This window comes from Miscanthus floridulus, chromosome 14 (assembly GCF_019320115.1).
Source record: "Miscanthus floridulus cultivar M001 chromosome 14, ASM1932011v1, whole genome shotgun sequence".
In the NCBI taxonomy this organism is placed as follows: Eukaryota; Viridiplantae; Streptophyta; class Magnoliopsida; order Poales; family Poaceae; genus Miscanthus; species Miscanthus floridulus.
The window spans coordinates 64,006,128-64,019,121 of NC_089593.1; the positions used below are offsets into that span (position 1 = coordinate 64,006,128).

At 51.7% G+C, this 12,994-nt stretch overlaps 1 protein-coding gene across 1 annotated transcript; it reads left to right on the forward strand.

Annotated features, from left to right (window-relative positions):
• The first annotated feature begins 10,150 nt into the window (after positions 1 to 10,150).
• On the forward strand, positions 10,151 to 12,198 carry LOC136504413 (patatin-like protein 3). Its single transcript, XM_066499330.1, has 3 exons — positions 10,151 to 11,317; positions 11,465 to 11,527; positions 11,653 to 12,198. Exons 1-3 carry the CDS (start codon positions 10,295 to 10,297, stop codon positions 11,998 to 12,000), a joined length of 1,434 nt encoding a protein of 477 aa, XP_066355427.1. The 5' UTR covers positions 10,151 to 10,294; the 3' UTR covers positions 12,001 to 12,198.
• The last annotated feature ends 796 nt before the right edge of the window (positions 12,199 to 12,994 follow it).

Below are 12,994 nucleotides of genomic sequence, written 5' to 3' on the forward strand. Positions count from 1 at the left end.
CCGTTTTAGTAAACCGTTTGGCAAAACGGCTCCATAAATAGAGCTTTTTAAACCATGCTCTCACATAATGTCATGATGCAAGGCCCATCAGAACGAGGTGAAGCCGGGTGAAGCACAACTATTTTTGACTTTATCTCACCTCAAACTTTTGTGAAAGCACGATTTAAAGGGTTTCCTGGGTGAAGCCGTTTTGTTTTATCCCGTTTAGCATAAAGCGGCTCCAAACGACTCCTCAAGCCGGCGAAGAAGCCATGTACCGTGCTCGGAGCAGTTGATTTGAATGCGTTAAAAGTCAGCGTGCGGTTTCCTCTTTTGTTTGACTTCTTAGCACCTTGATAGGCCCTCCAGGTTTCCTCTTTGCTATTTTGTTGGTAACCAAGCGATTATTGACCTTTGTGTAACTGTTTATGTGTTTTCTTCTCCTGTTTAATGAAATATGTGCCAAGGCATGGTCATGAAAAAAAAAGTCAGCAAGGTTGATTTGATGCGTGAATTAAAACTCATGCGGGCTGGTTAGATTCACGTGGTGGAACCTTCTATATGGATTGATGGAAGAAGCTCTCATTTGGCTATCTGAGTGTGAGAATTTTTATTTTCTCCGGTTTAGGCCCATGAATTTTCTCTAAGATTTCGATGCCAACTTTTGCCTTAGCTAATTAAAAAGATGACAGGAATTATTGACTGTACATAGGAGTCGTTTGTTTTTATAATTTTGTAAGTTTGTAGCATGAATTATTTACGTGCGGATCACAGTGTCCAACAAAAGTCCAACCATTTGCCAAAAAAAAATGCATGGGAGTGACAAGCATGCAAAGTGCGTCGTCCAACCAGCCTATTCGTTTGGCTGGGCTTGTTCGTTGCTGGATCGTGAAGAAGTACTGCTGGCTGGTTTGGTGTGAGAGAAAAATACTGTTCCGACTGGAAATTTACGATCGTTTACGACCAAGCGAACAAGGTGACTGTTCATGTTCTAGTAGGGGGACCAAAAGTCTAAGGTAATGGTGCCAACATGGAACATCCCATCCCAACTTTAAGCTGGAACTCCTTCGCGCTGTACCACAAATGCCAACAACAAAGTGTTTGTTACTAGAGGAAACATACGTTGATTAATTGTAAGGCGTCAATCATATCTTGTAGTATAGTTTGGATGAGAATGGACACTAGGTGGAAGCATTGCAAGCGTGACATGTCTCCGTTCTCAAATAAATCAATTCTTAGAATTCTTTCAAGTCAAACTATTTTAAATTTAACTAACTTTATAGAAAAGAGTAACAATATCTATGACATGAAATAAGCATATTATAAAAATATATTCTTTGGTATTCCTAATGATACTAATTTAATTGATGTCATAAATCTTGATGTTTTTTCTAGAATTTCGTTCAAAGTTTAAAATTTGTTTATCTAGATGAAACTCTCTTGACATGATTACCACCAACTTTCTATGAGTCATGAAATTAAATGCATATAAAACTGTAAAATGAAACTTGGCATTGAGACTTGAGAGTGGATGTTTTCATCCCAATTTCATTAATTTCATTCTATATGATATGATAAGTTTGGAAACAATGCCATGAAACTATCCAGTGGCCTTAGTCTAGTCTCACTAAGAGTTTCATCTGTATTTAATAAGTTATCACATAAGCGTATTTAATGATCTGGCAATGTTTTTAAAAAGAGGAAGAAGAAGTGAACTCTCTTAGCACGATTACCAACTCTCTATGTGTTATAAAATTAAATGTCTATAAAATTATATAATGAAACTCTTTATTGAGAATGAGTGTTTTATCTATATTTTATTTCATTCTATATGACATGGCAGTGTTAAAAATAACGCTATAAAACTTCTCGCTAAGACTGGTCTTACACAACAAAAGCTACGATAGATCCATGATAGGAGAAAGATGGTGCATGATTGGATAAAAAATTAGGAAAAGGCCATTTTTAACCTTCTAACTATGGCTACAGTTTTTTTCTAGCCCTCTAACTCAAAAATTAGACACGCGCATTCTCTTAACTCTCAAAACCGTTTAAAATTGGCCCTCGCGCCCATTCGACCATGGTTTCGGCCCAGTCAACCCGCCACACCCGCGGTTTTGGCCCAGTCCTCATCCCTTCGCGACTGCCGTGCGGTCAATGAGCAAGAGAGAGAGAGTGCAGAGCGGAGGGGGCAGAGGGCATTGGGGCGCCGGCGGTGGTCTTGGGGCCTCGGCGGAGCAGGCTCCAGCGTGAGCTGGGCGGCAACGGCACTCGGCATGGAGGCAGCGGCTCGCAGCGGCCCAAGGCGGCATCTGTCTCGGCGTGACGGCGGCTTCAGTCGCAGCGGGGCGACAGGCGAGGGCGGCTATGAGCGGGCACGGCGTTCCTGCGGCCTCATCGCGTAGGGCTCCGTGGCCCGTGTGGCTCAGCAAAGCAGAGCGGAGTAGGGTGAGCGGCCTCTTGCGGTGCTCAACTCTAGTGCGATGGCGAGCAGTGGCTAGCCCGTTCTGCGACGGCTGCGGCGAGCGCGGATCCGACGGCTTTTTCGAAGGGCTGTGGACCAAGGTGCATTCGGGTCTGGCGGTACTCAGCCAATTCGGGCTGGCGGACTGAGGGGCGGTAGACTAAGGGCGGCGGTGACTGCCCGAGGTGGAGGCCAAGAGAGGAGGGGCGCTCCGCCATTCCTTGCTCACATATGGGCACACTAAGAGCGTCGTGTGCTCTGTTGCGCTCCGCTTTGGCGTCATGGAACCAGTCACCTCGGCCGCGGGCGGTGTCTCTGCTGCCGTAGCCGCGCAGGTGGTGTGGACCCCGGTCGACGTCATCAGTCGGAAGATCCTACTCATGGACGGCGTGCGCGGCCTGTACCGTGGCCTCGGTGTCTCGGTGCTGACCTACGCGCCCTCCTTTTCACACTAAGCCCCCTACGATGAGCCATTACAGTCGCCGCCCGCTGCCCTCTTGCACCTCGTGTCTCCATTGCCCATGTCCTACACCACGCGCCGCGTCGTGACGCTGCAGCCGTCCGGCACCGCGCGTTGTGTGCCACCACCGCCATCCTATGCTGGAAGAGCGATACTAGACCACGCACCAGAGTTGACAGTCGTGACTGCGGCAGCCATGCCGACAGGCCTAGAGGCTGACCTCATGCTCTTCCTACTGTTCTCCATCGTAATGAATCGAACCAGCTCATCCGTGGTCGTCCGGGCCTCCTCCCTGCTGCGTCCTGCTGGCGGCGTGCGAGCCGGATGTCTACGGCCAGCGCGGCAAGTGTGCACGACTGGCGTGGTGAGCTCGCGGCCAGCGTGTGGGGTGGCGTGGTGAGTGGCCGCCCGACATGTGGACACATGGCACGATGAGCAAGCGGCCAGCGCGTGGGGTGGCGTGGCGAGTGGCTGGCCAGTGTGTGGGCACAGGGCACGGTGAGCGAGTGGCCATCATAGGCATGACATGTAGCGAGCGCGTGAGATCGTTGTGGAGAACTGCACAGCGAGCAGCGGCTGTCGCAGACATGAGATGCGGCGAGCGCGGCGCGGTGATCCTGCGCGGCTCGCGTGGTGAGCTCGCGTCCAGTGAATTTTTTAACACTTTTTTGTAAACTAATTTTAAATCTAACACTGTTTGTTTTTTTTTCTTTCAAAAATAACACTTTTGGCCGTGCCTATTTCCATGGCGCGGCGAAAAGCCTGTGCCACGCCATGCATGGTGATGCGGCGGAAGGATGATGTGGCGAAGACCGAGCGATGCTAACCGCTGACGTGGCAGGGGCTGCCGCGCCACCGATCTTGGCGCGGTAGTGACGCGCCCTGATCCGTGGTGCGGCAGAGCCGGATAAAAGGCCCGTGGCCTAGTCCCGCCTGTGACGCCCGTCGCTTCCAGCCGCCTTCTCGCAACGCCTTGGCGCCCGCCACGCCTGCCACCGGCAGCGCCTGCCCACCGCTCCTACCACCGGCAGCACCCGCATGCCGCCCAGCCACGCCTGCACGCCGGCGCGCCACCCCCTCCGGCCACGCACGGCGGCTGCCCGCCGCGCCTGCCAACGCCCTCACTACAGCGCCCGCGACTGCCGCCGCCACAAGGATGAGCGCCGTTGCCGCGAGGTACTACCCTAGTGAGTCTAGTTATACATTGGTTGTTGTTGTTAGCCTTGTATAGATGTTAATATTAGATTAGTTAGTATAGTTATAGTTAGAATAGGTATTAATATTACTATGGACATTACGTACGATGATTTCGACGAATTGATGAAGTTTCTTGAAATGCTTTTGTAGATGGATTGTTGTGTTAGAGTTTTATACGGAGGAAGTGTTAAGAGAGAAGATGATATGTTTAAGGATATGGAAGAAGAATTGGAATGGTTTGATGAACCGCCTAGCTTCAATAACCTTTGTGTCCGTTTGAATGCAAAGTTTGGCGGTGATTTCACACTGAAGGGGAGGTTTGATACTGGAAAGACTAAGGCACACTATGTCTCCATGCCCTTGCGCAACCCTGCTCACTGGTCCCGCTACACTAGGGTGCTCCAAGGTTCCAATGTGCCCATGGCTGAGGTAGTGGTGGAGAATGGGTACAGGATGCAGGGTGTCCAGGACGGCCCATCCATTGACGGTGCTCTCGTGGATGTCGCCTTCTCCACCAATCGTCGAAAAGGAGGTACCTGGGGTCAAACTTGTTTGCACCGTTGATCCACTAAAAGAAAAAGCACCTCTCATGGGCCTACACAACAAAATTCCAATAAAATATTAGTAACCTAGTAATACAAATGAAGAAAAAAACATACGAAAACAATTACTTACATTAAAACGACTGCATGTGTAGAAGCAACGAGCTGCTGTATTCGGATGTCTCGATTGAAACACGTCGGCCGGACGACCACAGTCACAGTAAGAGACAGGGAGGTCAGGAGGGACAGGGGCATCTATGCTAGACTCGTCGGGGTACAATTCTCTAGGACGACCCCGTTTTTGCCACAACTACTCCCGAAACATATCTTCCATCTAATAAAACGGTTTAAATTAAACATCAATCAAAACAACGCAAATTAATATAAAATAGAATCATTTGTATTGCAACTCAAATAATATAACCAACACTTATAGCAACAAAAATATACATGGTAAACATACTTCTAACTAAATAATTAACCTTAACATTGACAAAATCAAACTAATATCTTCCTTCAAACCATAGCCCATAGTTCCCTAACATAATTTTCCTCCTAACCTTAACTCCCATTCATAATATTCCAATCTACCATTCAAACAAAAATAAAAAGTGTGTCATTACCTTGAACGAGGCCGAGGAGGGAGGGAGGCGGCTAGGGAATGGAAGGGAAGGGAGGGAGGGAGGCGGCAATGGAGGGCCGGTCGCCGACAGCACTTGGGAGTGGCGGGATGGCGCGGTGGCCAGGCGGGTGGATACGGTGGGCAGATAGAGCGAATGGGCGGCAGGCAGACGGGACTAGGCTATGGACCTTTTTTCCGACTCTGCCGCACCATGGATCAGGGCGTGTCACTGCCGCGCCAAGATCGGTGGCGCGGCAGCCCCTGCCACGTCAGCGGTCAGCATCGCCCGGTCTTCACCACGTCATCCTCACGCCACGCCACCATGCATGGCGTGGCACAGGCTTTTCACCGCGCCATGGCAATAGACGCAGCTAAAAGTGTTAGTTTTGAAAAAAAAACCAACAGTGTTAGATTTAAAATTAGTTTACAAAAAGTGTTAAAAAAAATTCGGCCAGCACTGTGTGCGTGCACGGCCAGCGCAGAGGGTGGCGTGGCGAGCGGGTGGCCGGCGTGGGCACACGGCTTCGCAAGCAGGCGGGCGCGGCAGGAGCGAAGGTCGGCACAGTGAGTGGGGTGGCCGACGCCGTGATGATGGGTCTCCTTCGAAGAGGCGCACTCTAGGAGAGGACGCGAGGTAGGAGTTGGAACGGCGGCCCCAATGCTGAACGGCGGAACGGGGAGGTTGCGCTCGCGCCATTGGCACTCCGGTGACAATCAATGGACGACAACGCACGTGGACCAAGCCTACCCATTGAATGCTACTCGGGTCTTGGGTCAGCAGGCGAGGCCATGCCCAGGACGGCTGAAAGGTCCTAATATGGCTAGAGGGGGGGGGGTGAATAGCCTATTTAAAAATCTACAAATCAACTAGAGCAATTTGATTAGTATGACAAATAGCGAAATACAAACTTGCTCTAGCTCTACAAGGGTTGCAAGCCACCTAATCTAACAATTCTAGTTGCAATGATTACTAGGCACACAACTTGCAATGTTACTACTCACTAAGAGTTCTCAATTTTGCTATTCTAAAGAGCTCCACTAGATGAACTTAAAATAACAAAGCAAGCTCTCAATTTTAATTACACTAAAGAGCTTGCCACAACTACTTTGCAAGAATATAAATAAGCGAGTAGGGTGATTATACCGTCGTGTAGAGGAGTGAACCAATCACAAGATGAATACTAAATCAATCACCGGGAGAATACAAAAGCGCAAGAGACAACCAATTTTTCTTCCGAGGTTCACGTGCTTGCCAGCACGCTAGTCCCCGTTGTGTCGACCAACACTTGGTGGTTTGGCGGCTAAGAGGTGTTGCACGAACCTCATGCACACAATTGGACACCGCAAGAACCTATCCACAAGTGAGGTAACTCAATGACACGAGCAATCCACTAGAGTTACCTTTTGGCTCTCTGCCGGGGAAGGTACAAATCCCCTCACAATCATCGGAGATGGCCACGAACAATCACCGACTCATGTCAATCCTCCTCTGTTGCACCAAGCCATCCAGATGGTGGCAACCACCAAGAGCAACAAGTGAATCCCGCAGCAAAACACGAACACCAAGTGCCTCTAGATGCAACCACTCAAGCAATGCACTTGGATTCTCTCCCAATCTCACAATGATGGAGATGAGTGGAAGGGCTTTGGCTAAGCTCACAAAGTTGCTATGTCAATGCAAATAGCCAAGAGAGTAAGCTTGAGCCGGCTATGGGGCTTAAATAGAAGCCCCCACGAAATAGAGCCGTTGGGCTACTCACTGGACTGAACATGGGGCGACCAGATGCTCCGGTCATATTGGCCGGATGCTGGACCTCAGCGTCTGATCACGCGATGCGTGCCACGTGTCCCCTCTCTTCAAATGTTGATCGCCTGATCTCAACGGTCAAGTGATGACCGGATGCGCTGCTGCGAAGTGACCGGACGCTGGACCTCAGCGTCTGGTCGTTTCCAGTAAGCATCCATTCACGAAAATCCACGACCGGACGTGTCCCGTCATGCTCGACCGAACACACCCAGCGTCTGGTCACTCAACATCTTCCCTGTGCACTGCATTTGTCATCATACGTCATACTGACCGGACTCAGGCCCTGAGTGTCCGGTCAATTCTCACGCCAGCATCCGGTCAAGAGACTGAGGGCGGACTTCACTGCGCCACTGGCCAGACGCAGGACCCCAGCGTCCGGTCACTCTGTGAACCCCTGTCTTTTCTGTGTAGGGCGCCGGTGGCACCGTCGGACTATCCGCATCCGCCGGTGAAGTTTCTAACCCTTGCTCAAATATGCCAACCATCAAGTGTATCACCTTGTGCATATTTGTGCTAGCATATTTTCACAAACATTTTCAAGGGTGTTAGCACTCCACTAGATCCTAAATGCATATGCAATGAGTTAGAGCATCTGTGTCACTTTGATAATCGCATTTTGATATAAGTTTTACCCCTCTTAATAGTACGGCTATCGATCCTAAATGTGATCACACTCACTAAGTATCTCGATCACTAAAACAAAATAGCTCCTATAATTTATACATTTGCCTTGAGCCTTTTATTTTTCTCTTTCTTCTTTTCAAATCCAAGCACTTGATCATCACCATAGAATCACCATCGCCATGTTATGATCTTCATTTTCTTCACCGCTTGGAGTAGTGCTACCTATCTCATAATCACTTTGATAAACTAGGTTAGTACTTAGGGTTTCATCAATTCACCAAAACCAAACTAGAGCATTCAACGGCTGATGCTGCAAACTACAGTTCACGGCCAGCAGACGAGGCGCTCCCTGCACCTGGCCGACGGCCGCTGAACTAGCTCCTTCGTGGTCGTCCAACCATGACGCATCCCATTGGCGGCGTGCGACACAGGAGGTCTACGGCGGCGAGTCACGTCGCAGGAGAGCTGGCGGCGTGAATGTGTGAAACGCGTGGACGAACGATGGCATGGTCGAGTTTCTCCAACATCTCACCGGAGCTGTGGAGCATGACGAGGGCAATGCGGCGACCTTCAGGGCCAAGCGACGTGGAGGAGAATGACCGGGGCGATGCAGTGGAGCTTCGTGGCTGAGTGCCGAGGCCACGTGCTGGCCGGACAGCCGACAACGTGAGCTAGACAGCGCATATGCAGCTGCTCCAGCTGCCTTCCTCGGTTCCTCACGCGACACTATTTTTGTCTTGAATGGCTAAGAGGCCTTGGATCGACATTGAACGCACAGGATGAGGCGAAAGTTACGACGTGACTTTATGAAGCAAAGTCACTGAATCCTTATCCACCACAACCTCCACGCTCCCAGTGCTCTCCCTTTATGTAGCTTATTTACCGGTATAGGTAATAATTTCTGTCTGCCGGCTGCTGTTTTTTTCTTTTTTTTTGTTAAAAAGAGTTCCAGCGAATCGGCCCAAAATCTTTCCACAATATACTTCCTCCATTCTAAATTATAATTCTATTTTAACTTTTTTTAGAGTCAATGCATCTCATGTTTGACCAAAATTATATAGAGAATTATAAAGATTTATGACATCAAATAGATATCTATAAAAATATAATTAATGAAAAAAATCTAATAATATTTATTTGGTAACATAAATGTTGTTATTTTATTATATAGATTTGGTGAAACTAGAGATGCTTTGACCCTTCAGGGAAGTTAGAATGATTTATAATTTGGGATAGAATAAGTACATAACAATGAACTATAATGCACGTACTCCATCTGTTTCAAATTATAAGTCACTTTGAGTTTTTTTGGTTATATAATATAAGGTAATACAAATTAATTGATTGTAAGCATGAGTGTAATCGCAGTTATCCATCAGTGATGTCATACTGGGTTAGTTGGCATTCACTGATCACACGGCACAGGCATTAGCATCAGAAGCTTGACATCACACCTCATCAGTCGGATCGTCGTCGTCCTCCAATGAATTTCACGTTCTTTCAATTTCCGTGAACAGGCAAAATTAAACTCGGTATGTAATTCTCACTATTTATTCATAATAACAACTGTTTGGAACGAAGGAATAAAAAACATATGAATGGAATGAAACACATGAAACAGACAGGAATGCAGTGACAAAACAGAGGAAAGAAAAAACACAATAATTTCATAGAAGTGGGTGTTTGGAATACCAGAAACAAAGAGTATATATCAAAGCTTCACTAATGCATTAGATGCTACTAAATAAGTAGTTGCAAGGTGCATGTATGGTTTTACTCCCACAAATGACGCACGATGTGCCTTAATGAGTGAGTTTCCCTCAGACTTCGCAAAGGGAAAGAAACCATGAGGTTGAAGTGGATTTTAAATTTCCTCCAAAACGTACAGGTATAGGAATCTTTCCTTTGAAAAGGAATCAATGAATCCTTTGTTTAAACACATCTACAGCGCTAAGACTACAGGAATGCCAATTCCTTTGAAATTCCCGTGATCCAAACGCAGCCTCAAACGGCCAGATTCCTTTGAACGGGAAAGGGGTGGTGAAAATGGAGCACTGTACGCTGCAGAGTACAATGGCATGCTGATGCTGCTTGCTGCCAAGTGCTGTGCAGGAATGGACTCTGACACGCCGGGCCCACGTAGCTAGAGCTGCGCAGCCCCACCGCTCCGGCATCCCGTCGGTCACGCTGCCACACCCACACGTGCGCTCCACCGCTACATTCACTGACATAACGGGCCCGCTGGAAACGGCCCCCACGGCAGTCAGCGAACCAGGCTGCCAGCTGACGGCGAGTGCGACACGCCGCTCCGTCGGCGCGCGGTCTCCTCGGTAAGTTACTCCTCGGCCCATCAGGCGTGCGCCGCTCCACGTGATTCTACGCCACACTTGGCGGTAAACGACTTCACTGAAACCCGCCTCCTCCTACTGGCGAAGCAGAGCAGAAAAGCTCACTGGTGGCGAAGGCTGCAGTGCGTCCATCTATAAGCAGGCCGCGAGCGCGCGCTGAGCAGTCGAGCCATCATCACCGCAACCGACAGCTCGCCACACTCCTGCTCACCCCACCCCTCTCCCGTCCATCTCTCCCATCTGCTGCAGCTATGGCGTCGCCTCCGCCCGACGTGGACCTGGGCAAGCTCAGCTACGAGATCTTCTCCCTGCTGGAGAGCAAGTTCCTCTTCGGCGCCGGCTCCGTGCCGGGCACGCCAGGGCGGGCGGGTCCGGCGCCGAGTCCGGGCAACGGGGAGGACCGGGGCAGGGTGCGGGTGCTGGCGATCGACGGGTGCGGTCCGGGCCCCGGCGACGCGCTGCTGGCGGCGGCGGCGCTCGCGAGGCTGGAGGCGGCGCTGCGGGCGCACGCGGGGGACCCCGACGCGCGCGTGGCCGACTTCTTCGACACCGCGGCGGGGGCCGGCGCCGGGGGCGTGCTGGCCGCGATGCTGCTCCTGAGGGGCGACGACGGGCGGGCGCGGTACACGGCGACGGACGCGCTGGAGTTCGTGGCGGCCAGCCTCGGGAGGCCCGGCGGGTGGGGCGGCGGCGGCGCGGGAGCCGGCGCCGGGGTCGGCCAAAGGCTCCGGAGCAGGTGGGCCGCGCTGTTCCGGCGCGGGGAGAGGTCGTCGAGGTCGTCCGCGCCGCTGCGCCGGGTGTTCGGGGACGCCACGCTCCGGGACACCGTGGCGCCGCTGCTGGTCCCCTGCTACGACCTCGCCACGGCGGCGCCGTTCCTCTTCTCCCGCGCCGACGCCGTCGAGAGCGACAGCTTCGACTTCCGCCTCCGCGACGTGTGCGCCGCCACCTGCGCGGCCGGGGGCGCCGCGGCCCCCGCCGTGCGGTCCGTGGACGGGCGCACTGCCATCGCCGCCGCGTCCGGGGGCGTCGCCGCCATGGGCAACCCCACCGCGGCCGCCATCACGCACGTGCTCCACAACAAGCACGAGTTCCCGCTCGCCGCCGGCGTCGACGACCTCCTCGTCGTCTCCATCGGATCGGGATCCTCCGCCGGCACTGCCGCCACCGCCGCTTCCGCCACACCTTCCGCCGGTTGGCGGACGCCCATCCCGCCGCGCTCGCCGTCGCCCGCCGAGATGGCCCGCCTCACCGCCGAGGGCGTCGCCGACATGGTAAAGAACCAAACCACCTCTGTTCCGCCTCCCTGATTCGTTACTTGTCAGTACATCACACGGCTGCCGTCGAAATTTATCTTCATTTATAACCGTGGTAATAAAAACACAAACTTTTTTAATTACCGCGCCCCGGCCTGTGTGCAGGTCGACCAAGCAGTGGCCATGGCGTTCGGGCACACGTGCGGGCGCAACTACGTTCGCATCCAGGTGGGTGGTCAGCGGGAATTACCGCATTACTCTGCTGTTTTTGCTTTCTACCGCCATGACATCGATCTCCTCTCCTCGTCGCGTTAATAATTAACGTCACTGCTGTTGCAACTCCGATCCACCAGGCGGCGTGCTCGGGGAAGGCGCTGAGGTCGCTGGACGCGAAGAAAGCGGTGGCGGCGGCGGACGGGATGCTGACGCAGCGGAACGTGGAGGCGGAGCTGTTCCGGGGCCGTCGGCTGTCGGAGAAGTCGAACCGGGAGAAGCTGGACGCGTTCGCGGCGGAGCTGGTTAAGGAGCAGGAGCGGCGTGCGCGGAGCCCCGGACTGCCCACCGTGGTGATCAAGCAGGCGCCCACGGCCACGGCCACGCCGCGGCCGTCGTCCGCCACCACCGCCTCCTCCGCCACCGCCACCGGCCGCACCGCCTCCACCATGCCGTCCCCGGCGTCGCAGGACTCCTACCAGCACTAGCCACCGCCCGCCGTGCGTCCACTCTAAGTTTTGTACATGCCGCCGCCCGCCGTGGACAGAGGAACGGATTTGCGTTGGGTCATCCCCTTCCCCCTCTCTTTTCTTTTCTCCCATGTCGTTGGCCATGAGCCGTTGACAGGTGGGTCCAGGATGAGCCGAAACGTGGTGAAAGTAATTTATATGATGTAGTAACTTATATATACCTGAAGCTTGAGAAAAGGTGAAGGATCATTAGTTCATTACCATCGAGTTTCATGCACCGACCAGTTTAGCAATTTAGCGTGAAGGGCAATGATTAGAGGATCCAGTTGAGGTCTTATGATTGCTATTACTTAGCATGCAAAAAGGTGGATTTGGATGCTCTTCAAAGTGTTTAGTGGTGGCGCCCTTTAATCTCCCTGCAGGTAGAATAGAAAGGAAGCCAAGGCCCAACCCAAGGGAGGTTGGCCTCTAGCTAGGCTTAATTGGAGAGGTAGAGATGATGTTAATGCCTTACCCTTAATGGAGTACTTGCACTAGGATTAGTCACCCTGTTCGTTTGGACTGGTTTAGCTTATAAGCCATGGCTAAAAATATATAATTGGCCGATTTGGTGTGAGAGAAAAATACTATTAGTTGACTGATAAACCATGTCTTATAAACCAAACCAACCGGCTGAGTATGTGCAAGCTCTCATTTACTGCCACTAGGTGCCATCCTTCCTTCTGCCAACAGCACTCTGTACTCCTCAGTCCTCATGGCCGTAGCTGTGTTGTACCGGGCTGATGAATTCATGGGGTTCTCTTTATTTTCCCTTCAAGAGAGGGCCGGGACAGAGAGACTTGAAGGCTGCATAAAGCTGCTGCCAGTAGCTTCGAACAAGAGCGAGCATGGTGGAGCTTCCTTGTGTGTGTGTGCAGAGGATGCATGCCTTTGCCTACAACTCTAGTACAAGTGCAAGCCAGCTCGGCAAGGTCATCAAGGTGGTGTGCGAGTGCAAACAGCACACTGAAAT

Bases quoted from the DNA above. Each gene is read 5' to 3' on its own strand.
- LOC136504413 (XM_066499330.1), top strand. From the start codon at position 10,295: ATGGCGTCGCCTCCGCCCGACGTGGACCTGGGCAAGCTCAGCTACGAG. The intron at 11,318-11,464 runs GTAAAGAACCAA...GCCTGTGTGCAG, and splicing joins CCGAGGGCGTCGCCGACATG to GTCGACCAAGCAGTGGCCAT. The intron at 11,528-11,652 runs GTGGGTGGTCAG...CCGATCCACCAG, and splicing joins GCAACTACGTTCGCATCCAG to GCGGCGTGCTCGGGGAAGGC.